At 40.8% G+C, this 27246-nt stretch overlaps 3 protein-coding genes across 7 annotated transcripts in view; 2 read left to right on the forward strand and 1 right to left on the reverse strand.

Annotated features, from left to right (window-relative positions):
* Window positions 1-27246, reverse strand: part of LOC126873304 (protein zerknuellt 1-like) — a 171640-nt gene that overhangs the window by 109153 nt on the left and 35241 nt on the right. The gene's annotated exons all lie outside the window — the stretch shown is intronic.
* The window catches only part of LOC126873297 (unconventional myosin-XV), a 64047-nt gene continuing 42210 nt past the window's right edge, over window positions 5410-27246 (forward strand). For both annotated transcript variants that reach the window (XM_050634015.1, XM_050634016.1), the window contains exons 1-9: window positions 5410-6779; window positions 14217-14323; window positions 21545-21655; window positions 25503-25591; window positions 25679-25742; window positions 25822-25931; window positions 26136-26420; window positions 26681-26858; window positions 26945-27223. In XM_050634015.1, coding sequence (XP_050489972.1) covers window positions 14303-14323; window positions 21545-21655; window positions 25503-25591; window positions 25679-25742; window positions 25822-25931; window positions 26136-26420; window positions 26681-26858; window positions 26945-27223 — 1137 coding nt within the window. In that variant the 5' untranslated portion in view covers window positions 5410-6779; window positions 14217-14302. The remainder of the gene's footprint in view (window positions 6780-14216; window positions 14324-21544; window positions 21656-25502; window positions 25592-25678; window positions 25743-25821; window positions 25932-26135; window positions 26421-26680; window positions 26859-26944; window positions 27224-27246) is intronic.
* On the forward strand, window positions 15507-21522 carry LOC126873301 (uncharacterized). Its single transcript, XM_050634027.1, has one exon. It carries the CDS (start codon window positions 19120-19122, stop codon window positions 21085-21087), a length of 1968 nt encoding a protein of 655 aa, XP_050489984.1. The 5' UTR covers window positions 15507-19119; the 3' UTR covers window positions 21088-21522.

Here is a 27246-nt window from a genome sequence, read left to right on the forward strand (position 1 = left end):
CTCATACAATTTAATGCGCTAGCGTTTTCAATTTACATAATTTATATTATTAACCTTAATGTGTTATCTACTTTTAAAAGTAATCATACCTTTTTCTTTTCTTTTTGATAGGATATTACTTAATTGCAAAATTAATTATGAAAGTATCTTCTATGAGTTCATTCTTTATGATATATTAGGATATTATGAAATGATGAAATTGATTTTTAAACGCTGGCTGTATAATAATAAAATTGAGGTTCGTAATTGGTCAACTCTTGTGGAACCTGTTTTATCGCTCGTGAAGCTCTTTATCCTTATAAATGTACAAGGCTTTTCTAAACTCATAGACAACTGACATCGATTCAAACAAGAGACACTCGTATTTAAAACCATTAATCACATGGACAAATGGCATATTTTATTACAATATAGATACTACTATTGGTAGGTTCTTTAATAGATAATTTTAATTTATAGCGCCAGCTGACTGCATAAGCAAATAGTAAATGCTTCTTCTAGTCGTTAATAAGGAAATCACGCTGTAATAACGCATGTGAATCCGAATGTTCGATTTGCAATGCAAATAGTGTGCGTGGATGTGTGAGAGAGACAAAGAAAATGTGACACAAATTATGATCGATACGTCTGCCTATTATTCCATAATTTTCACCGTAAGAAATATTTCTCCACGCAGACCCAACCTACATTAATTTACCATTAATTTCTTCTCCGATAAAATTCAGCTACTATCACCAAAAAATCGTTCAGAATATCTTATGAGAGGTAATATACTACGACGATAAATCGTGTAAAAAAATAGAACGAGGCATTTTTCCCCTATCCACCGAGTAACGAGACAAACAAGCTCCCGAACAAACTGCGCAAGAGACTCGCCTCAATCAGGCGGCGAGGAACGAGCAGAAAAAGAGAAGCTCGATAAAGTAGTGGCGGCGGGCGGTAGCTCCGTGAGATACACGGTACGGATTTTCGAAACGTATCTCAATTACCTCGGCGACTATAATTAACAAAAACAACGGACCAGCGGCTGGCGGTGGCCGGAAGTTCGGCTATTTTGTTATCGAGCTACAGGAACGGTCGATGTTGGAACCGCACAATTACCCGCCGCAGAATGTACAGCGTTCGGAATAGCTGCACGCGGAATCGCGCTGCAGATTAATTGTAACTGCATCGTGGCTACCGATTTGCCTAATTAATTCGGTTACTAATGGCCGCCGCGGAATCCTCGACTTCCGAGGATCGAACGTGCCCGCAACGCCATTCGCGTCCAATGCAATTGAACCGGATCGGAGCTAGGGAATGGGAACGCAGAATTCCACCGGCTGCCAGGCGACGATGGAAACTCGGGCACACGGAATTAAATCGTCAGAAATCTTGGCTAACCTGCCGCTCTTCCCCGTCGATTCGATTAATTCCGATCGATTCGGTCTCTGCGCGCACCTCCACCGGTTTACTGTTCAAGCTTCGCTACTTTCCTCTCAATCTCGCCTTTCTTCGAACTTCGTTCGGTAATATCAATTCGACTCTGATGTTTTTTCAAGGTATTTCGAAGGCGTCCGAGATTTTCTGGATTATTTTAATTGAATTACGAAATGCAACGTGAGGTGTGTACTGATGTCATCGCTGATTAGCGTTGCAACTTTCTAATCATAATTACAAGATGATAAAATGTTATCAAGTATACAATTTCAGAATTTATGTTGACATTTATTTTTCTACTTCGAGAAGACACTCGTAATTTTTATAAATTAACGCAACGATGTAACTTAGAAGACCAATTTGGAAAATGTCCATTTTGACCAGACCGATGTTCTTTCGTCTTCTTATAGATGCCGTATAGATACTGTATCTTTGGAAAAATAATTTACATTACAATTATCAGGACGTGTATCGATTCCATATTTCGTTAAAATTCCTCCGGTATTTTGCAGGCTCGATCTCCTTCCGTAATCTCCTCGTTTACAGTAGCCCGAAAGCGGTTCAATTTTCATCGAGGTAATGTGAGGGCATAATGATCTCGCGAGCAGAGCGGAGCGTTTCTCGGCCGAGACGCGGCGATAATGGATTTTTCACAGTAACCGCGAAATGGCGTGCCACCAGGAGGAGCGCAGGCCCGACCGCAACAATCATCGGCTTGTTTGTCGAACAAAACCGCGAGGACGTGACCGAGGAACGTTAAAGAGAGCGAAGAAACGAGGAACGGGAGGATCGAAGGAGGACGAGTCAAGAGAGAAGTCTATATCTTGCTGAAAGGAAGGTAGCCGATCAAAAGATATCAGCTTTGAACGTCGAGGAGTTTCGTCGATGCTTCCAAGACCAGAAGCTACCACAAAAGATCCCAGCACAGATACGAACGTGGCGTACTTCTTTTTTTTCTCTTCTCTTTACGATCCCTTTGCTTTCTCCTTTTTTCCTTCTTCCCTTCTCTCCTTCTTTCTCCCTCTCGTTCGCTTCTTCTCTGGTGAAATCGTCAGGCTCCACGATTTCACGTCGTAAATGGTCGCTCCAAGGAGATCGACGGGTCCATTGAAAAGCTCCATGGAAGAAGCGATTGTATTATAAATTGAGATACAAGGTATCGGTGCTCGCTCGTCTGTTTGTTTCTACCTCGGCCGATCGTACCATCCGCCGACACCCAGTTGCCCGAGGTTTTAATTGATTCGCTTCACGAATCGTTTTCTTGCAATTCCAACGATCGTTCGAGGTTTAATCAGAACAGGCTATTCAATCTTTCATACCGTTAGTCGTGCTATCTCCTCTGTGGAAAAAATTCCTCTTTCAATAGAGAACCCCCTATGAATCGGAGCTGCCAAGGTATTATACCCGATGACGATGACTATATAAATATCTTTGTGCACCGTCTCTTCGCTTTCGAACCTTCCCAATCTCATCTATCAAACACCGTAAGTTACAAAAGCAAAGCGTCTTCTTCTAGTATATTATACAGATCTACATATCGTTCCACGCACTTGAGAAACAAGCGACCAATGAACGATAGATACCCTCTGTGCTCGTCTTCGTAGAAGCGATACAAAAATGACGAAGGAATGGTAGACCGTATCGTGGAAATTAAAAGGAATGGCGACATCAAGCAACGGATGGCGTGCCGTGGCTAATATACGCAGCCCCCCTCTGGAAAAATTAAAATAACGGCTTGATTTATCGTGGAAGTTCTCACGGTCGAGGAGCGAAAAAGTTTTCGCCACGGCGAGGGATGAGGGCGAGATTCTGGCTGGTCGCGGTCGTCGTCGTTGCCACGAGAAAAGGAAGTTTCCTCTCTTTCTCCGAACGGTTAGCACCCCCTCCGCGCCCCCATCCGGCGCCGTTCTTTATTCAAAGTTGTAATAACGTTTGGCAGATGTTTCTGATATAGTGGCGAAGCCCAGCGCCGCTTTATTCCGCGAACTTTTATCGAGTCAATTTAAGTTGCTGCCAGGGACTGGCTCGCGTCCGCTCGCCTTTCTTTTCTCTTTCTGTTACCACCTCTCCCTTTTTGCTCCCCTTGAGTTTCACCATCAGTGGGCTATACCTACGGTTTTCTTCTAAAACTTGGTATTCATATTCATTGTGGTGCCGTGGCTTCTTTTCGATGGGAACTTCCGGCCTCGCGGATAGATTTTCTTAATTTTATGCCGGCCAACGGCGGGTAACTTTGAAATTAGTTCGACGCAATGTCGGTGAAACAACCGAGGCGAGAAGTGAAGTTTCTGGGGGAATAAAGCTCGTCGCGTGCTGCGCTTTTCACGACCACGCTTTCTCTTCTCTTTACCTCGATCTTCTTTTCTTTTTTAACAATTTGTCGTGGAGATTTTGTGATGTTACAAGTTTCGTTACAAAAAATTGATATCGAAGCTGTTTATTTAGTTGGTTAATAATATGCAAGTTTCTTTAGACATTTTTTCGACCAGACGTTCTAGTTTCTTTTCCCATTTTTAGAAAGAACGTTGAACTGAATAAAAATAGTAACCCGGTTCATCGGACGATTATTAATTTTATGCATGTCGAATACTGGGCTTCCTGTAACAAGCACCATATAAATTCTAGCACACGTATTATGCCGAACTAGTATCGATACGCAGGACAGGCAAATATAGCGGGGCTTAAACCTGCCGATGTAACTTTATTTCAGCTCACGTGCGAATCCAATCCAGGCATGATTTTCCATTTCAAATCGAGCGTATATCAAAAGTCGGGCCGTCTCATCCATATCAATCGAAGAAGGGTATCGCGCTTCGTGTAGCTGAATTACAATAATTCTTTGAATCTATAGAAAAATTGTCAGGCTATATGAAATACACACGCACTCTGGCAACTCTGTAGCTTTCCCTTCGACTTATTTCCATAAGTAAATCCATTTCTGACAGAAGTACGGTACAGCCGATTTACCGACCAAAGAAATCATCGAAGAAATACAAATATAAACATTTGAGAATAGTGTCTCAAGATAGTTTTAAATGAAGAAATTATTGCAGAATGGGTAGATAAATGAAAAAGTGACTAATACGTATTATCCTTGAGGATATTAAAATGGACGAAGCCACTTGGTGGGTTAGTGTAATTCGATGTTAATTTTATCTTGCTCACCCACGTGCATGGATTTTCACTGAAGAATCACTCAATATTTGAAAAGTCCCTGATAAACGGTTTGATAATCTTATCAGAAAAAGGAAACTGAATGGTATTTGAAAAGATTTGTTTTTGTCAAACTGCAATGAATCGCGATGTGTCTTGGTATCTTTAATTTGTTTAAACAATGGAGAAAATTTAATGTTTTATATATGTAAATATATTCAAGTGATGTATGATAGGAATTTTAGATAGTTCATACGGGCGTCATCTACATTTACTTGACTCATACACTGCTGTTCCTTTATTGAAATTCAACTATTTCTTTATTGTAGTTTATAGTTTATCTTCTTTTACTTAAACTACTATTAAAGCAAATACTTCAGACTTAAATATTTAATGCTGTGCAATAACTTTTAATTCAATAATTTTTATGAAGAATTCAACAGTTTTCCAATAGTATGGGATTTTAGACTTCTACCTTACCAACAAACGTTATGAGAACTAAACGACCAAACGTCCGTCTTTGTTAGCAACCAATACGGCTAACTTATATCCTCTGTAGTTATAATAGCTTTTTACAGGTTACTGTATACTTAATCGTGAACAAAACAGTCCAAAATAATTTTCCAATATCAACAACGGATTCAAGGAAAATTCCAAAACAAACTTATCAGCTAACTGTGTATGAAATAGTACGATTTCCAACGATAAACTAGGATATAATTTATAATGACAAAATATTTTATTACAGAATTTGTATCAGATTTTTTTATTAATGGAAAATAAATCTACGAGCATATAAAATGTTTCGTTCAAGAAATCATACGGATGGAATTGGAAGGACGTGAGTGGAAGTCCAAGGTACATTAGTCACATATCAATGCTAAGGTGTTGCAGGTGTTCGCATTTCTGATCTACAAATAGACGCACGAAGGGTATACCCGTATTAACATAGAATAACCTAATAATAACGTATATTATTGACCTCTTTAGAAAACAAAGTATGTAGGTTATACATCTACTAAAAACACAAGAATCCGTGAAATCAATTATGAAATTCCATTGCCCGTTAACTATCAATTTGCTTATCTATATTTACACGGATCAAAAGTACGAACCATTCGTCAAATTTCAAGTTCTAACGTCAACAGTGAAATTGATAAATTGCCAAGTTCTGCGCAAACAAATACAGTTATTTCGTCATTATCCTATACAAACAATCCTGCAGCTACTTTTCTGCAGAGATCAAAAAGGAAAAAAAAGGGGGAACAGAAAATTTCATCGACGCGTCGTATTAGCATTACCCATTTCCCCGATTCTCGAGCTCGACCCCACACCGTTTCGTTAACACGTGCTCGTGAGAGACCCGGTTCGAGCAAAAGTGAAAAGCAGCCTGGAAACCGAGCACGGCCTCAGGAGTCCCATACGGGGACAATGGCCGCCGATTAGACGACCTCTTTGGGGTGTTCCTTTTGCGAGAGAACTGGCGTATATATTTGGGAAACGCAGGTAGTCCCAAGTATGCACCTGCACACACCTGTAACGATCGTCTCGTCGGTGAACCCAACGACACCCGAGGAACAGGTAAAACATAGCCACCTATGGAGAACGAGAGGGGACCGACGAATCCACGCGTCGACAGTGCCACGAGCCACCTGTAATGTGTGTAACGGTACAGGAGGAGTGTACGGTGGCGCCGATCGTTGGCGACGCGAACTAAAAGTCTTCTTAGGCGAGGTCGAGCGACCGCATACCACGATCCGGAATCGCGTTGAGAACGCAGTCGGTGTCCGGTCGTCCGGGAACGCTCGAATTACTAAGAGAAACGAGACGTTCGAGGTGTCCTGGAAGGACGACGTCCACCGCTTTCAGCGGCAAGTTCAAGTGACATACTCGTGAAAATAAACGTGTGATCCTGATTGATTCGAGGATTCCATCGATCCTCTTCGGTACCCGCACCGGTCGCGCCTTCGTTTTCCTCTCTGTATCACTTCTCCTTTCCACCTTCCTCTCCTTTGTTAACCGCTCCCGTACCATCCTCCGAGGAATCCTCGTGGCTCTGCTTCGTGATCGCATGCACGTCATCATCGGTGAACCAACTACTCTGTCTCCCTGTGCTTTAAACGATTCTCGTGACATCGTTCTGTATCGAAGGGATTGCGTCGATAAGTCGGATCAGGGAGACCTGGACCACCGAGGAAGCTAGCAAAGTGAGTAGAAACATCGTTTACACGGGTATGCCGCTTGGAGACATCGATGCGCGGTCGAGACATGCGCCCTTGTCCGCAACGCGTTCTTTACCGCGTGGGACTTTTCTACGCGTTCTTTCTCTCATTTACGTCTTCCCCGTTTCTATATTTGCGGATGTATATTCGTATGGAGACCAGTGTACTGGCTGATCGATTTTAAAATGGCGCGGTGCACCCGTGACACTCGAGCTACGCCAGGTATTCCTCGGTCGTCCGGATGCTGTGAACCAGTCCGAATGCCATTGGACGTGCCTTCCAGGCCCGTATCCTTTCGCTGCCATAAACATGGAGTTTCGAGCACGCTCCCTGTGTCACGTTGCCGATCGAGGCAGACCAGTTCCTCGTCCGGAGACAACGGAATTCTCACGATCTCGCATACACCACGCACACCATGCTACGATAGATTATTCGTTTTACGAGTGGAGGTTGTTGTAAAATGGTTGCTGGGGGAAAGGGAACGAACGGTTCGTTGGAATCGGGCGTCGATGAATAAAGATGCCCGATAGTAGACAGAATACGTAGATTTTATGGAATTCAGGTATAGGAAGCGTACAAGTAAATTACCATGGCGATAGCTGGTGATTATCGAAGAAGCAATCCTCGTTATATTGTTTATCCGACTGTCTTCTGAGTCATAGCTAATGCTCACGCTGTGATCACAGTTATTTATAATGATGCTAGCTGGATAATGGAATTGAAGCTGGATAATGAATTCTAATGTTTTTTGGGGCGAGAAATTTTTTCAGTTACAGGATTTAAACATTTCAATGTTTTCGAATATAGTTTAGACTTCCCATTGAATTAAATTGAATATTTTTGCTGAAAACATCTGGAGCAACATTTTATTTTCCGAAAACTTGAACACAGTCGAGCAGGAATATTCAAGTTCTGTCTCGTAAATCAACCAATAGGATTTGGTATATTTTCGATTAACTTTTTCGTAACATGATCAGGATATAGTTTGAGGTAGATGCCAGATTAGGCGAAAGTATTCAAGGACAGTGAATCGTGTGACCTCCCGCTGTTGCTGGAGAAAGATAGTGTCCCGTTATTAACATTCATTCATGTCACGCAGAAGTTCGAACGCGTTGAAAAGATGTTAGCAAACGGAGTAGTAGTTAATTAATGAACTGCTATTCGATGCAGCGAAAAGTTCTCCCTCCCTATTTATTCAGAATGTTAAGAGAATCCGATAAAATATACACAGTTTGCTTTTACGATCTTTTCTTCTGAACCTGCTGTTATTCGATCGATCCAGTATAACTAGACTTGCCTGTCTCTGACGAATTTTATTTATTCTCAGCGCTCAGGAATATGATCACGCTATTTATATAAATGAAGAAATCAACGCAGCAGCGATAACAGATGCATAGATAACAGATAATTGTGAATAAATCAAACACTCGAAGAAGTGTTATTCGTAGAACATATTGTTTCAATCCAATAGCGATAGTGAATTAGGAAATTCCGAGTGGATGTTAATTACGCTTGTTACGCTTGTCGCTCTTAAAACTTCCAATCAGTGCATCGATAAGAAAGTAAGACTTTAGGAAGTACTTTCACCGTGAATTTTAACTCGTTTCATATCACTCGCAATCGAACTTTCAACGAACGGGCATACCAACTTCTCCCAATTACGGATAACTGCAAATATTTGCACAACCGTCGACGATATTTGCGAAATAATCCCGCGGCATTGGAAAATCTTGCTCGAATTAATTGGAAGTAATACCGAGTACCTAACTAAACCGTTCGAACATTTCAGCCAATATTAAACTACTATTCAACTAATTCAGCCTTTGGCTTAATTCCTAGGAATCCAATTCAACGGTGTTTTGATTTATTCAATGGAACATTGATCTAATCGAAGGTGTAATCCGATGAAAATAAAAATAAAAATTCGAAAACAGTTTTTCTGTGGAATATGATAGACGGTCTTTCGTTAACGAATTTCATCAATCAACACGAATTGACGATATTTATGATATATTTAACATTCTGATAACTAAATCCTTCGAACTTCTGAATGCAAATGTCACGTTTTATTTCATGCAAGGAATGCTTAAATATTCCTCTTCTTCTGTTCCAACAAAATTGCTTCAAATTCTACTTGTAATTTACAACGATACCGACGGAGATAAGTAATCTCTTGCGTGTCTTTTATTTCGATAAAGGAGAGGCGCGATTATGAATTACATAAGATCCTTGTATCACCGTAGTCGAGCTGCTGCTTTCTCTGTCTGACCTCGATTCTTTTCGATGTTAGATTCGGCTTCGTGCCTCCACCTCAGAAAAAAATCTGCCGTTCGATACTCTTGAATGCTTGATTCAACAACGTGCCTCAACCTCCACCTTTGCAAGAAATCTTTCACGGCTTGACAAGATAAATAAGATCGGTCTCACCTTTATTGCCAAAGCTGAAATCAAAGGTGTGTTCCGATCTTTTATTTTTCGTCTAAACACGATAATGTCAGCGCGCTAGTTTCGACAATGAATATTCATTAGTATGAAATTTGAATATACAGTATGTGACCAGACGCGATTAAATACGTTTGACACATGAACCGGGATTACCATGTGAAATTTTCAACAATTCCCGCACAACGCAAGACATTATATCGGCGAAGAAATCAATGAGTAATTTAAGGTTCGAATATTTCTCAAGCTATCGAAGCGTACGTCAAAAGCAAACAAAAGACAATACACCGCCGATCTACCTTCATCACGATCAGGCTGTATGTAATTGGTCGTTAATAACTGTATCAAGAATAATGCTATGAGCTACGAAACACGAGAGTTGCGTAGGAATGTCGTTAGCACTGCACAAGAAATCAGCGAAAGGAAAATGATAAAGGATTTTATATTTTTTCACGACGATTTTTTAAAGATCGACTCATTGTTTCGGAAGAAAGATACCTATCCTACTTGTCTACGTTTTCTCAGAATCATATAAATTTTTCAACTGAGGAGAAGAAAAGTACAGTGCACGAAACAATGAATAACGAGACGCTACCATGGAACAATATTGTAACGAACGACAAAACATTTTTTTTTTTTTGCTTTTGTTCCGCAACGTTCGCGTTTTGTGACGCACAATTTGTCTTGCTGAACGATTTGACAGGAGCAAATTATCCATTTCAACGAAATGGAAGGCAATTTATTCGGTGCCCTGAAAACTTATTTCACCGTATCGTAGCTGCAATGACGATTTGTCGCTGTAATTTCGTATCATTTTCTGGGACGGGTCTACCGTTGTACGTAAAGACCTTCTGATTCTAATATCGCGTGGTCATCATTCTCAAAAAAGAATTTTCCATAACTCATAATGATTTCTAATGGGATGTCTACTGTAAACAGTGAAATGATAAATTTAGTATCTAATATTAGTCGATAAAGATTTTGCAAGTTGCAGATTGAAAAATCACTAGATTAGAAAAAGGTATAGTAATCTTCCTAAAAATGTCGATTGTATCGACTCGATATTATAGAAAATATTAAGCTGGATCATAAAATTTAAATTTGATATAATACCTGTTACATTTGCAATATCGTCCCTGCTATCTACCGCACATAACGGTTACTACCGAGTATACAGGAACTAGATACACCTACTAAACTGCTAGTACTAAATTTAGAAACTCATTTCGCCGCAATATATCACACGATTCACTCTTAGAAATTTCCCAACTCCATCAGTTTTATCAGAGATAATACTCCATATCGATATATGTCACATTGTTTCATACAATCATAATTTCTCAGACACTTATAAAAAATTTAAATTAGCTGATATGTGTTTGCACTATATTACGGATATTTGTAAACCAAATTTTCCTCAGTCTAACCAAAACTATATCTTAAAATTTTCTCCCCTGTCAACAAAATGCACATTTCGATCCTGTTAGAGTTCGACGATCGGTAACAACTTTGACAAATATCGCACATCTCACTTCCCGCTTAAACCTTGGACAATTTTTACGAAAAGAAAGGAACAAAACCTTTTCTCCTCTTCGCACCTGTCCAAACAATCTCTTTACACGACTCGTCTCATTAATAATTCAGAGAGGCTCGTATATTCGCTCCGCAAACATAGAAAACAGTCGAATCGACGACTCTGATACGGGTGATTCATAACGTGTCGTTAACTCTAGCAGCTAGCCAGAGGTGCAGATACTACAGATGCGTGTGCACACGGTCGCGAGCATCGATCATGCGAACAAATCGTCGAGTAAAAGTACTACCTCCTGGTGTCCTTCTGCGGTACTCACGCTGGAATGTATTTTGCAATCTTATGCTAATTTCGTTAGTCAGCCTGGCGGTCACTCGGTTCTCTTCGAGATTCGTGTCTACGAAGATTCGTCGCGTATGGTATACAACCGAGAATGGAATAGAAGGAGGCGTAGCCAAGACGAAACGATGGAACAATAGCGGCGGCAATTTGGCCTTTCGACACCATCGATTGTCCATTGTCCTTTCTTCTATCCTTAAACGCGTCCCATTGACTGGGACGAAGAAAATGGCGAAGATTGTTACGTGCAAATATCTTTTTACACTGACATTGAAATGTTTATGACCGATCGTTGGATGAACGACGAGAGGTAGTAGGTGGTAACAATCCGTTTTATCGGTAACGTAAACCAGCTGCCAGTCTGTGTCGCAATAGAAAGTTAGTTATTGATGAACATAATCAGTGCTGCAACGAAAGACATTTTCGTGCGATCGTGGGTGGCACACGTTGGATCAAGACGAGAAGCGTGGAATGGAAGATTCTAAATGAATAGTAGTTGGCAAAACAGATTTCTATCGGGTGACAAACAGAATCCTGTATTTTTGTAGACAGTGCATTTTATACCAATTGATTTAATTGATGCGATAAATTATTTCCAAAAGCTGTTCGTAATTTAGGTGTATTTCTCGAAACACTGGTATGTGCCTGTGGTTTCTGAAATCTTTTCTCCAATAATTTTCGTGTTATCTTCGTCATGCTACGGTATCGATAAGAAGGACAACAACTTCAGTATATCTTTGGTATTAAAATACACCGCGAAGACTTTATCGGCTGCCATTGTATTCACAATCGTTTTCTGAGTTATATAGCAAACTAAATGATAAACGAATGGTAGACACGATCCTTCGAGAATAAAATGTCAATGGTACGAGGCGGTGAAATATCTCGGTTTGAAGTACTACTGTACTTCGTATTCAATACAACATTGAAAACATTGAATTTGCACTTATGAAACATTGAATTTCCCGCGTTCAGACTTGTCACTTGGTAATTTAAAATTTGATATCTAGTTTTCTAAAATATTCAACAACTTTTTGTATTCTTGCGTTGATGTGAAAAGAGATTTCGGTAGTTTACCAATTCGTAACGTTTCCAAAATTCATTCATTCCATTCACGGATGTACTAAATCTGTGAGGCAACTCGGACGTTTCAATTTGCGATGCTGAAATATTCTATCAGCGTACGGAAATTTTACGCATCGTGGATTAAACTTTTCTTCCACTTTCTCCTTAACAATAAACAGCATAGAGTATTTCAGCCGCTATCGTTCTCGTTTATGATCGACACAGACTGAGAGGAAAAAAGGCAGAACCGATTGTCGTTTCTTCGTCATTCACGGTGGAGATCATTTTCTTGCGACAGTTCCGGTATTCCAGGAACGCGACTCAATCGATTTCAGCGGTGATCGCTTTCCAAATGCATAGGGGAAAACGGGAACCTTTTTCCTTCTTCCAGCAGAAATTATGATTCATACAAACGTAACGTGATATCTCAATTTTCTGAATCGAGCTACCGTTTCTTCACGCAAATACAAAACACTTTGCGACATTTCCGGTGTTTCTGAAACGCCACGCGATGGATATCAATGACTTACCACGCGAACGATATTTTCTGAAGAGCTGCATCAATGTCGCAAAATTTAGAAAAATTTCAAAATGTCAAATTCTTCAGCAGCGTGATGAAATTTTTAATTTGATCGATTGGTCGATTGATTAATGGACTACGATATGAAAGAAATTAATTGTAAAGCATCTCGATTCATTTAATCGATCGATAACGTTAGTCATCAACCGGTGATTAGAAATATTATCTGGCCATCAATCATCCGCTAATTGAAAATACCGATCGTCACCAATTATTAATTTTTGATTCAAATGCAATTAATGTGTTATTTTATGTATATGAATACGTAATATATTATTAAAAACTAGATTTCCTTCCATTTTATCGTAGTAATTGAAAGTTAGATATTGTCCAACGCTGCTTCCAAAATAATAAACGCGCGATGAATCTGCCAACCGCTTTTTTCGGTGTGCCAACAGATTTCACAGACTCAAAAAATCCGCATTCCAATTGGTTGAACATAATTCAAGGTCGACGTGAGCTGACCAGCGACCATGGTAGAATTCGTTGATTCTTTTCCGTAGTAAATACGATGTCAAACGTGCGATCATTTTATATTCCCTCCACATCCTAAAATCTAAAGACACGAGCCGTGTACCTAATCGCTCTTCGATATGTTGAAGCGGAAGATGGAAGAGTTCGAACTCCGATCGAATTTTTCTTCTTAAACCGCTGCTTCGAGCGTTGACTGCCATTGACACCGGAACTCGAATAATAATCAACCGTTGCAAGGTGCTTCCGGTTCGTAAAAACGTATTACTCTTTCCGATCACGCGTTTGCAGAGCTTATGACGTCGATCGGAATCGTTTACGATTCGTCTTGTGCGTCAATTCTGTGATTCTCGTATTCTGATATAACTGATCGGCAGAAAAATGTCGTTGCGCGAAGAGCGCTTTCTTCTTTCCAATAAAATTTAGATAATCCAAGCTTTTGAAGCTTTGTTTAGTTTCCTTTGCTTCGTAAATTTGGATTTCCAACCATTCATGCACATAAAATTAGTGTTAATAGTATTCGTCCATTTGTATTCATGTCTATTCGACTTGGACGACTTTTAGAACTTTAGCAATTTACACAGTTGAGTGAACAGAGGATAAATAGAATTTGTACAAAAATGGAATATACATTACAAAACACCGGATGATTGTAGTTTTAAAAGGACTCGAGCGAAGAATGATGTACCACGAGCAATTACGCTTTAGTCGATCCTGTTTCTTCGCAATTAAAACAGTAAAGTCTTTAATTCTTTTGTAGCAGTTGCAAGAGATCGTTTTGTTACAAATATTTTACAGTTGATTACATTTTATCTATTTGGTTAAGTATAATTTAAAATGAAGTACTGCAATTACTTTCTATGAAACAACGATTGTATCGGTTTCGTTCAATCAGCTGCAAACATTAATTATGTATCTTCTTTAGTTTCTTTATAATTCTTATCTTCTTGATCGAGCTACAATAATAACAGAACTCGTTTTTTTTTGTTTACAGCAGGAAGAGACCAACAACCTCACCTGCAACGTTGCAAAATGAGGGTAGCTTATTCTTTTTGGACAGTTCTTTAACATTATTTCAAGATGTACGCCGAGTGGCAAAAGGTGAGTCACATTTTATATACTACACCTTGCCTGTCTAATTTCAGCATACCATTTTTTCTGTAGTTCTTTGAATCACAAACTCAATGCAAAACGATTACAGAATCATCTCTTAATCCGATAGTCTTAAAACACATTTCCTGAGTCACAAAACAACGAGATACTTTTCTTTTAAACCACCGTCTCGTGTTCCGTTTTTATGTTGCAAGATATTTACATAATCATCTTTGCGTGCTTAGAACCGCTAATCTGTGTGGTCAAACCTATTTAAAATACAATTACCGAATAAAACGCGATTAAAAAATGCACGAAGATTTTTTCATTAGAAAGAAGCGGTGTATACTGTTTGTTGCGTGGTTGCACAATGTTTACGTGGTCAGGATCGTAGCGAGGATTGTTGCGTGGTTGGAGTCAATGATCTGTGCACACGCAATTGCGTCGCCGTGCAAGCCAGCCACTTTCGAATGCCTTTGCGCTTCGCGTTGCCTCGTCCGGCGACCTAGTCGCGCTCTATTCGCAGCTCCTATTCGGATACGTTTTACTACGATATAATTTGCTTCTCGCTTCGCTGCTCTACGGACAATACGAAAATATGAAAAACGAAACGTTCCACGAAATTACCAACATGCAACATTTCGCGGATCGTATAGTAGAGAAATGGTTCTCACGTGAAACTATACAGCTTGTGTAACTTATATCTTTCAGCCGGAGAACAAATGGAGCTCGATTGTTTAATGAAGAATTCTGCATGCTCCAATCGCTCGTGAGAGATATAATCGAGCACAATGCTCCGCTGTAACACGATAAAAGCAGTTTTCGTTTTTATTCTTTGAATTGATTGTTGAAGAGTAACACAAGCGTTCGTTTCGAAAGAAGGAATTTATTAGAAAGTATTGAATTAATCGGAAAGTTTGTAACCAAATATAAGAAAAACGTGAAGGTAATGTATGTCAATGGAATGGACATTTTATGAAATAATCTACGTATCGGTGCTTCCAATAACTTTCTTCATTTACTAAAAATATGACAAGTCTCTCTTCGAAAACTGTCTAAAATTTTGTCAGCAACGAATTCCTTCCTAATATTTATATATTATTACTATAAAATATTATTATATGTTATATTAAACTATTAAAAACATTGTGTAAAGACTAGAATTAAGTAATTGGAATTAGGTTACCTCTAAGCTGAATAAGACCGAACTTTCGAACTAAGGTCGAATATCTTTTATCGACTTTGCATCGAATACATGCTTCCATTATTTTAAGAAAGTTCGTGGTAAATATTCATATTCAAGTCCCACGAAATATACGACAGAATATATCGATCATTAGAGACTAGGAATTTTCTGATCGATGTACCATCTAGAAAAGAGAAAAGATAAAACCAAGTCCACAGTATAATATTCAATAATCAGAAAAGGAAATGTGGCGTATTAATTATCGAGGCTGAACCGATGAGTCTCTCCTCTCTGTTACGTTACTTCAATTTCCTATGATATTGGTTACGCTAGTCGACGACGATGCCTTCCTCAATTATTCTTGGGCTCATTACTCATGATTGGACCCGTGTAATACTGACTCGAATAAAAGTGAGAACGCGGGTGAATCTGCCCGGAGAAAATTATTTCGAATATTTGTAACAGCCTCGCTTCTCCATTAACTTCATCCATGGCGATCGGTGAAACTTTCCAACGAGCTTCTTCTCTCCAACAGCGTACCTAACTTTACCTCACTTTTGCTATCAAGGAAGAGAAGAACAATTTAAAAAAATTCTTTTCCATTGCAAATTATTCACGACTCGCATCACATATTCAACTCGAAACCTTTTAAAATCTAAATTATACAATAAAAAAAAAAACTTCACATAGGTAGTTTCACTTACTCATCGTAATTACTAACACTGTTTCTTCCAACACCGAAATATTCTAACTGAATGAGGCACACGTGACTAACAGAACAACAAGTCAGCAACGGAGCCAACACATCAAATACAAGAAATAAACAACCACAAAAATCTTTCGAGTAGACACTTTGCTAGACGAATATTTAAAAAAAAAAGAAAAAAGAAAAAAAAGAAAGAAAAGAATCGCGGTGAAACAACTTCAGAGCGATCTCGATCGGTTTTCTCTACGATAAACTCGTATGAACGCGGTTTGAACGGTTCTGCGAACACAATCGGTTTTTACCATCGACAGGCGAAGCCGCTTCTGCAACTCGCCACGGTGGCTAGTTAGAGAATCGCTTCCCGTTCGCGGCGGGCAAAGCCTATATCCAAGTAGCCTAGCTCCACGTAGGCGTAGGCGTATTTAGCGCGTAATTTATATAAGAAGAGAGGCACGCTTGGTTCCACCCCAAAGCACTTCGATCCACTGGCGCCAGCACCTCTTCTTTCGCCTCTGTTTCCATGGAAAGTGGACGAAAAATGTTCGCTCGAACCGTCATGGTTTCGCAATATTTCAGCTTATCCGCGTAGCTGCCTGTTAGATCGTCTTAGACCGTTCGTCGAAAGGAAAACCGGAGGAACGGTTTCGCGGAGACACGTAGCCACGATTGGCCAATTATCCGGTGGCTTAATTAAAAACAAGTATACGCCACTGTGCATACACAGCAATTGTTGCGGAGAAGAGGCGTATAACTTCCAGTGTTGCATCGAACATCCTCGCGTCCGGATCGTGGAACTCGATACCTTTTCGTTTAAACCAACAAGTTTTCCCTTACCTCCCTCTGGCGTACCGAAGGGTGAATAAAATTTAGGCCGTCGCTACCACTTTATTTTATCGTTCGTCAACATGTAATTTGTGTTTCAAGGCAGTGGTTTTGTAAAGTTTCCGTTTGGCCCCGTTTCGATGATAGGTTTTCCATCGAGAAATAGTAGCGCGGATCGAGGAAATCCCCGACCTAGAGTAAAAGTTTTTCAAAAGGTTTTCGGGTTCCGTTCACGGTGGATGTGTGACAGCGAGAAGGGTATAGTTTGCGATGTTTATCGACGAATATGGTGGAACGTGTTTGTACGTGAAACTAGCTTGTGAAACGAGTCGAAGGACAGCGGGATCGAGAAGAGGAGGGACGCGTGGAGACGACTGTCGCGGAGGAGTTGCGCTTGCAAATAGAAAATTCCACGAACTGTCAATAGCAGAGTGCATAGCTCCATTCTTTTGTTCTTTTGTTTCCGATGAGGGTGTAGAATTGAAGTATCTATGTCAGACGTGTTTAAAACGTGATTTGAAAGACACGTGTTGGAAAGTATTTAATTACGATGTCGTATGTAATAAAAAGGACAAAGAAGAACGATTTAAGAAGAACGATCGAGGAACTAAATAGATTCATAGCTATTTAAATCTCGAGTGACAAGTGTATAAAAGATTTCTGAGGCTGACAACATCTACGTGCACGTATTCCCAAAACGTCCCATTGGAAGACCGTTAACGCATTCTATGTAAGCAACAGCACAGATTTTTCAAGACTGATGACCCAATGTGCCCAATAGTAATCGTCTCAGTGGCCTGCTGACTTCTTTACACTGAATTGAAAATGCGTGACGGTATTGTGCCCGGTGATTGTCTCAAATCTTGACCGTACGTGTGTAGATTCTCCAACGACTCCAACTTCAGACTACTCGTGTCTTTCAATAATCACTTTGTCGCTCAAACGGTGCATTCAATGATAAATAGTCTCTTACAATGCTTGTCTCAAGCATCATTTACGGATAGCTCGTCTCGTCTATTGGAAAAATAGCACATGATTTCTGACAACAAAAATAAATAACAAGGATTTATGGTAATTCCTAAGGAAGTCTGTCTCGAGAAGATACTCGAATCATCGTGATGATACTGACACAGAATGGAAGCAAGGTCACTGACGTCTGCTTTTGACTAGATGGTATTCTACAGGGACGACTTTACGAGCCAGGTCATGCTTGCACAAGCTTTCTGCAAATAGAAAGAACTACAGGGATCTTAACTGTTTGCCAACCTTGAACCCTGTAGCAGTTTGCATTTACTTGCGGTAAAGAGAGACAGGACGCGAAGAAAATACATATAATATAACCTCAAATAAAATGAACGAAGCGAACCGAACTTGTGACTTTTTATATTAATCTTTACCTCGAGCAACTAACTTGCTATTTGATTTGCAATAGAAAAATATTCACACGATAAAAACATGGACGATTTACAACTACATACATACTACACGATATTAGGAGCTGGTGCTTAGTTTCCGGTCAGACGAGAAACTGTTAACAAAACTCGTACGATCGAATCTGATAAGAAGGTCAGGTTTATTCAGGCGAATTCCCAGTAGCCGGCTGTTAATCGGCGTTAAATGAAACTAGCACACGTTGAAACCCCTGTTGGCGAATTACGTGCTTCGTGGCCTGTTTGTGATTTAATTGGCGTTCCCATTAGCGTAGTCCTTAAAAATGTCTTCAACAGAGCATATTGTCTCTGGAATGTTTCTAACCGCGAGTCGAAACGGGTCGATCGTCCATTTCCAGTGTTTTACGAGCAGTTACCACTCCTCGGGATAGAAAGTGGCAAACTGGATGACTCACGAGAGCTTTCCATGCTATCAAATGACTTCTAACAAGCCTCCGCGTAACTCGTTAGTACTTGGAGTTCATCGCGCGGATCGTTGGAGCGAAGAAAATTCGAAGATGTCGACGAAGATTGCCGGTTGAATGATCCCTGAACGATTGGACTCGCTTCCGATTCGCCTTCATTGGGATTTTGCGCGGTCAGCATCGAAGAAAGTCGATAATGTCGATTAAAATCGAACGCTGACCGGTATACGCGCAACATGGAGCCCGCGATAGCGTGCAACAAGAAAGCCGAGCGCAGGTCTACGCGATCGTCGACCTCGAAGAATCGGTTTTCGTCACGAAACACGCGCTCGGAAGCTTTCTACGCCGACGTGGAACCGTTATCCGTTCGACGCGCATTGCATAATTCCACCGGCCCAGACCCAGATACAAATTCCGCTCCAAATTCCAGCGGATCGACGGAACGCGTTAAGAGGCATCCGACTTCCGGTCGTCCAAAGAATCTGGACCTAGGTGCCACGCCGGAATCCGCCCTCAAACTTGGCAAATCGCCCGGACAAGAGGCGTGTCACACCATTCCACGAGACGTCGCGGTCTCTCGAAAAGAGATTTTGCGAAGGTACAGCAAGGAACACGAAAATCCTTCAAAAATTTCCGAAGTCTTGCGTCATCGTTGGAAACGTACCGTGGATCTCGATAAGGATCAAGAAGAAAGACCAAGAACGCTACCTTCGATCGCTAAAAGATCACACAAGGACGCAACCAAGACGGCTCAAGCGACGCAGGGATTCAAAAAGATCTCCAGACAGGATATATTACGTAGAAGAGCGAGCGTGGATGTACCGGTAGGCATTTCTCGAAGTAGAAGTCACGGTGAGGAGAAGGTAGAAAGTTCAGAGGTGAAAGGTGCCACAGCGAAATCCTCCTCCAGTTTCCTAAAGAATGTCCCGAGGCCGAGAAACCCTGGGTGGGGCAAAGAGGACGAGAGAGAGTCCAGGTCAGTCTGTGATTTCCTGGCAGTCACTAGCAAGCTGCAGGACATTACCCGCGGCCTTGTGCCGAGACCATCGACCTTGCCCAAGATAATTCACACGTCGAGATCTGTTAGAATCGGAGAAGATTGGGCCAGCCCTAGGCTGGCCAAGGATGCGGTGAGAAAGGAGCCGCCGGTCTACGGGAGAATACGAAGAAGAAAAACCTCTTTGCCATCCAACACTGGCACTCTAAGGGGTTCAATCGCGTCTTTGAGCACCTTGTCCAGGTATCCCAAACCTGGCAGCATACACGTGAGAGAAAGAGCCGTGGACGTGGAGTTTCGAACGACTACGAGACATCTTCGCGATCCAGTTCCTGACACGCCATATTATTCAGCGACGCTGCCTCTCGTTGACATGAAAACGAATTCCCAGCGAAATGCGATTTATGCCAAAGTGTCTCGAAAAACGTCGAAGAGCCTTCAGAATAACGATAACAAGACTGATTCGAAAGATGGTGTTGATGGTAGGATCGAGGGTGAAGTAGACATCGGTCATAGGACCATGTCGCGCAAGAGGATCATCGAGAATACGAAGGACACCTACGGAGAGCGTAGCAGCTCGAAGACCGAAGACTCTGTCGAAATTCAAGCAGAATTTCAGTCAGAAAGTCAGTCGTATCAGAACAAGAACTTCGACGTGCGTGGAAAGAGAGAATCGGATGAGATCCACGTCGATCGATCGAAAGAAACAAACGCGGGTGTAAGTGGAGAAAGTGGAGTCGATAGACGCGATTCTCGAGCAGAGGGCAATTGGACGAAGTCTAAGGACGCGACCAAGAACAGATCCAAGTCTCAAGGCAGACCGACCGAAAACTTTCGCTCAACGCAACGAGAGATCGGTGCAGCGACCAGGTTGGCGACTACTCTTCCAAGTTATGTGAAAAGTTCGAGAAAGTGTTCGACCGAAAGCCCGCCAGAGATCGACTGTCACAAAAAATTGCCCAAGGAAACGGGTATCTCGTCGAAACAGAGCAAAGAGAGATCAAACTACGTGAAAAAGTCCGCGAGCAGTCATGTTAGGACTTACAGCGACGCAAACAGCGGTCGATCCAACTCACCGGTCACTACATCCTCGATTTTTGGATTTTGCACCGGCAAAAGGAAAGTTCAATCTTCGTCGAACACAACGAAGGTTGAAAGTGTTTCGATGTGTCCAACGTGGAACGTGGGAACGGTTAGCATCGCTTAGAAATGTTTTGACAAAAATATCTGTGACAATAATTACGTGTTTCTTTTGATCCCTCCTCCGAGATTGCGGTACGGAGAATTCCTGAGATTCTAAGCACGATTCTTGGCATTTTATTACACTGAATAATATCTACGTGATTGTATCGATGGAATTTCTTCATGGTATTTGTGAAGGAATTGTTAATGTTTCTATTTCCTTCCTCGAAGAAATTCTTTAAATATTCAGGATTATTTGGTTCCTACTTATACCTGGATGGCTAAAATTTTACTGAGAAATGTTATGAAACGCAGTCATAGCAAAAAAGTGAATTACAAAATTACAACGTTGTTCTTGGAATACATTTTCTAACGTTCAGTTTCTCCTACGTTTTTTCACGCGACTTTTATTAACAAACAGTGTTTCGAGATCATACATTTTCTATCTCAACCGGTCTCATACAAAATTATCTTTTTTTCAGGGTGAGTTGGTGTGGTTTGACCCTGGTGTCGGCCACGTGTTGCCAGGAGAGGTTTTAGAATACCACAGGGCTGCCAACGTCCTCTCCGTGCAGGCAGTAATCGCCGGCAAGGTACGAAATCAATTTACTCAATTTACTCTTGTAAAAAGTACGTTACTACCTGAATGAGCCGTTCTTCGAGCGCGATGACGACTGGGAGCAGGACAAGCTCGAAGCGTAAATTATTCGCGATTCAAACGATCGACCGGATAAGTTATGCAAGATCTGTGACACAACCTCGATTATGATGCATGAAGCAGAGACGCGTTCCTTGCGTCGACGTTCAACTTCGGTGATTGACTTCGCTCCTTTCTTTCATGACTGAATAGAAATATCAGATATTTACCGTTTGTCCCGTAGACGGGTTAACAATGAAACTACGCTCCACGTTATTATCACCAAGGGCCAGAGAAACCCCATAGACGTGTGTTAGAGAGTATACGCTAGTCAACAATACTAGTTGGCCACTTCGAGGCCAAGGAACAACCGGTTATTCTGCATTTCCTTAAAGCGAGTCTTGCTTCGGGCGGTCGGTCGACATTCTTACTATGTTCCATTGACTTTTTGCTAGTGTAATTTGGCGCAGTAACAATGGCAAACGGTGACTGCGAACTGCGCTGACCCGGGTTCCAGCGTGGGTGGTTGAAAATAGTTGAATTTATGGAATCGAATGGATTGCGGTTATGAGCTGGCACGACTTTCAGGCGATGTAAATGAGTCAAAGAATATTATTTAACGTGCTTGGATAAATTCATAGTTAATCAATTTCAGATAAAGGACGAACTTTTTCATTGTATACCACAAAGCTACAACTCTTTTTCATTTCTAATAAACACAATTTGAATATTGGATCTACCTCTATAACAAACAAAGAAAATATAGTGCTCGATGAAGAGTAAATAAGTCTATCATCATTAATATAACTAACGAAAATGTGAACAACGTTGTTAAATAACGAAACGTAACAGGTACAATATTTCATCGCTTAGTCATAGAAGAATATATTCCACAAACTCGTTCATAAATTCCAATTAAGTTGATCAACAACTCTCAAGAATGTTACAAACAATAGACACAGTTGTAGACAACGTTGAACCACATTCGTAAACGTGTCGCAGGAAGAGAAATGAAACGCGTTCGAGGAGAAACGAGAGTTTCCATGGTGGACACCCGATGCAGTAGTCAAATACGTCGGGTCTCGGCTAGAAAGTCGAATCAAGCGGCGAATGCCGTGCATACTTGGTGAAATACCGCGAAATACTTCCGTGAAAGTGGCCTACAGTATCTCGGAAAATTAAGTCTGCCGGCTGACAGAACGATGTATCGATCACTGCGTGAAAGTGCATACGAAAAGGGACAGCATGCCGGCTGCTTGCAACACCTTCTTGCACTTTCAAGCTCCAAGGACACCGTATTGCCAACAATCTTGTCTCCGAGTTTTTCGCGTCTCAGTCTTTCACTTTCGTGAATTCGCGTTTCTTCTTTCACTAGCATCGTTAAAAGAATGATTTGATAGTTTCGATGAGGTAACTCGATGGTAGTCTCTTGCACATACTGTGAACGTTAGATTCGCTAATTTCTTTGTGTCGATAATAATCAGTTTCACTTTAGTCCACTTTTCGTTTATGATCGTGCTCAACATATGAAAAGTTTGTTCGTCGTTAACGTGTTTTTCCCTGAAATGTAAAATAGAACTACACAGTGCGCTGTCAGTGATAACAATCGTAAATCGTGCATCGTCTCTGGGAAGCGTTTAAGTCTGACGTATTCAACGCACAGAGTTAATTGCACACCCTGTCTGCTACCGGCAAAGAAATTGCCAAGTTTCTTCTTCAGCGAAAATCTCATCCATTGTTCTTCTTAGATATTATTTCACTTCGACGTTACAAGTTTCGATAAATTGATACGTCAAATCACAACGTACCGAATTTCTTGACTGTAAAAAGAAGGATAGGACAATCAGGATCTTCTGCAATTTTATTCACAACAAACGACAAACGTAGGTCGTAGACGAGCAGCTGGATTTAGTATCGATTATTTTTCTATGCACTCGTGTGCCTTGTATTCGATTTCTCGATGCATTGTCGTGCATCGGTAGCGGAGTCCAGTTCAACGGTGTCCCATTATAGATAACGATGCACAGAGGCGTAGAAATGAGACATTTATAATTTTATTACATAGACATTACGTAATAGTGTCACATTTGTATTCTGTTAATTGCGCAAATATTACCAGTTCGCGTCTGGTAATAACAATGATTCATTGCACAATGTTGTGATATGTTAATAAAAAATAAGCTGTAACATGTGATACGCTTCCTTCTTCTGTTAATTACTTGACGCGGTTTACTATCTTTTCGTAAAGAAACAATTAGTATGAAACTTTAGTACCCGATATCCATTTGAAAATTAATTCTAGGGTACATCTGTAATTAAGGTCACAAAATGTCAAGAGGAAAAACACGATCTCGGTGGTTAAAGTCGATCTTGGAATGAATGACGAAATATCTATTTGACATCTTTGCTATTGCTGCAGCGAAGTTCTCTTAAACTAGCATGCGAAAGGACGCTTTCAATTCATCTTCATAGCACCATGAAGAATTCGAGAGTTCATTAAAACCTGGTAACGGAATTAGTTTCTGTTTACTACGACGTATCAAGCCAGCAGAACGTTCCGTATCCTTCCGCTGAATCGCGTTCCCTCGTAATCGTAACGCGGCGACGCCAATGGAATTGCAACTGCAAACTCAGGCAACCCGGTATCCGGTTAAGTCTCATGTGAGTGGCTTTCGCGTCTTATGTGAATACGCGCGAATCTTCCTTTTTTATCGTGCATTCTCTCCGGAGATCGGGTCGCAACCGTCGAGAAAATCAGGCAAAAAGTTGCTCGAAGAAACATACTGTCGAGAAACTTCTAGCACCGATGGATCAAAATAACCAACTTTGGGGAACTTCTCTTTCGAACGTCTACGAATAGTGAAAAACAATCGTCAAGTAACATACGTCAACAAACGTTCTTCTGCGAATTATTTTACGACTAGTTTTCTCGTCAATTTACTAATGGCCGAAGTAGCAGATTACAATCCTAATGTTTCTATAATTTATGAAGAATCGGAATCATCGTCTTCGTACGTGGCTGCTGCTTCAGACATAGGAGATACAGACGCAGTGAATCCAGAGAGCAACTGCACAGACAAGCTCTGTTCCGATTCAAGAGGGGAACTGGTCAAACATTCTACATGCCAGTGTCAGAAATTTGCTACGGAGTCGCCGAGCTATGATGTTCCTGTTCAAAAGTCAAGGTTACGCTCGAAGGAAAGTGTTTCCAGCCGTAAGGACGACGATGTGTGCATGTGCACTCCGCGACAAGGCTTCGTTGAGGGACATTACAAAATGACGAAGTCGTTGTTGAAGAACTTAAAGTCAGTCGCGGATGGTCAGAATCTGAGAGAAGATTTTCTCGAAGAATCTCACGATGGCTCGAGTAACTTCTTCACGGCCTCGTCCATGTTTTCTTGCGAGTTTTTACGGTTCTATCCGAGGGATGGCGAAAGCAATGACAGTAGCAGGTTTTCGAGAAGACAAGGCACGGGGAGAAGAACGAGGGCCAACGAAGCAATCTTGAGGCCGAAGACAAAGAAGACGCCGGGAACCTTGACGTATCTCTGCCTCCGTGTGATCGACGAAAATGTAATGCGGTGCGAGAAAATATTCGAGATCGTTTGAAACAACGCGAAGGAGAAAATTCTTCTCGTATCAAAGTTCTTTAACATCGAAAAGACTAAGTAGAGCCAAAAAATTAGAAATTGCTGGTGATCGAGGTTGAAGTCGTTATAAGCTGTATACTGTTTTATTTAAGAAAACTGAACGTTTATGATTATGCGAATAACAATTCGTTAATTGGTCTTGTTATGTTTCAGCCTCAAATCTTCACCCTCACTAATTTAAGTGGAGTAAAACCGAGGCAGGATCTTGGACAGAATGGAATCGAAGACATGATTCAATTAACGTAAGTTTTATTACATTCACTGTTATATGAATTCTCTGTGTCGGGTAAAATTAATTGCGTTACTCTGAAGCACCATTGTAATTACAGCGACTTAAACGAAGCTTCTCTATTATGGAATCTCAAGATTCGTTACGACAAGGAATTAATATACGTATGTTTCTTTTCATTCCTTCCTCTCATTAACACCAAGCGTTATTATAAATTCAATGAATATTTTTCCTGAACGACAGACATACACGGGGAGCATCTTAGTGGCGGTGAATCCTTATAAAATGTTCGATATTTATGGCCTGGACCAAGTAAAACTTTACGAAGGACGAATACTTGGCACATTGCCTCCGTGAGTTACAAACGTTCCACTTATAACTCGAGTAATAAGAAAGTAATGGCTTTTCACACTCTAATGAATTCAATCTCCAACAGAATTTCAATTTTACGGAATAATCTTTCTTGTCTTATTTATACGATATCTTTTTTTTCATTTTTCTCCTACTGTACGATATTCTGTATTAATAGAAACAATTTCACATCGATGTAATTGCAGTCATCTGTTTGCCGTGGGTTCGTCGGCGTACAGTCAAGTAACTGCTGCAAATAATGCTAGCGCGAATCAAGTGGTCGTTATTTCCGGCGAATCCGGTTCAGGAAAAACGGAATCCACGAAACTCGTAATGCAATATCTAGCCGCTGTTAATCGCGCGCCAAACAATCTCGTTACCGAGCAAATTCTCGAGGCGACGCCCCTGTTGGAGAGCTTCGGAAATGCAAAAACTCCCAGGAACGATAACAGCAGCAGATTTGGAAAATATTTAGAAGTTTATTTTAGAGAGTAAGTAGTTGGAAATTTAATATACAAATTGAACTTCAAAGGCGTATAATTTAAATAAAATAAAAAAGCAAAATATTGGCAATAAATAATTTTCGAACACCCCGTATATTTAAAAGTTCATAAATATCAACCTAATTAAGATATTAACAAAATCCAAGCGGCTGTGTTAGAAAATGAGAGATATTTATCGCACAATCGTACGTATAAAGAGAAATTATCCGCTGAAGATTTAATTCAATTAATTCACCAATTATTTTCAGCGGAGTGATAGTAGGGGGAAGAATAACTCAGTATCTCCTAGAAAAAAGTAGAATAGTCACGCAAGCGCCAGAAGAAAGGAACTATCACGTATTCTACGAGCTCCTAGCTGGTCTCGATCAACAGCTCAGGGATAAATACGGATTGCTGACACCTGATAAATACTTCTATTTAAACCAGGTGATTAAAGCATCGAAAATCACAATTTAGACGAAACTAACATTTTTTTGAAACACATAAATCTAACGACAACGTCGATTTACCAGGGCGGAAATTGCGAGATCGATGGGAAAAGCGACACTCAAGACTTCAAAGCTCTTTTATCCGCCATGCAAGTTTTGGGATTCACGTCCGAAGAACAAGACACGATTTTCAAAATCCTCGCCAGCGTGTTACACCTTGGAAACGTGTACTTTCACCGAAAGCAGATGAGACACGGCCAAGAAGGCGTGGAAGTTGGCTCTGACGCCGAAATTCGTTGGGCTGCTCATCTTCTTCAAGTCAATTCCGACGGGATCATCAGAGCACTCACGACCAAAACGACGGTAAGTAAGAAAATAAAATAAAA

The sequence above is a fragment of the Bombus huntii genome, chromosome 14, assembly GCF_024542735.1.
Source record: "Bombus huntii isolate Logan2020A chromosome 14, iyBomHunt1.1, whole genome shotgun sequence".
Taxonomy (NCBI): domain Eukaryota; kingdom Metazoa; phylum Arthropoda; class Insecta; order Hymenoptera; family Apidae; genus Bombus; species Bombus huntii.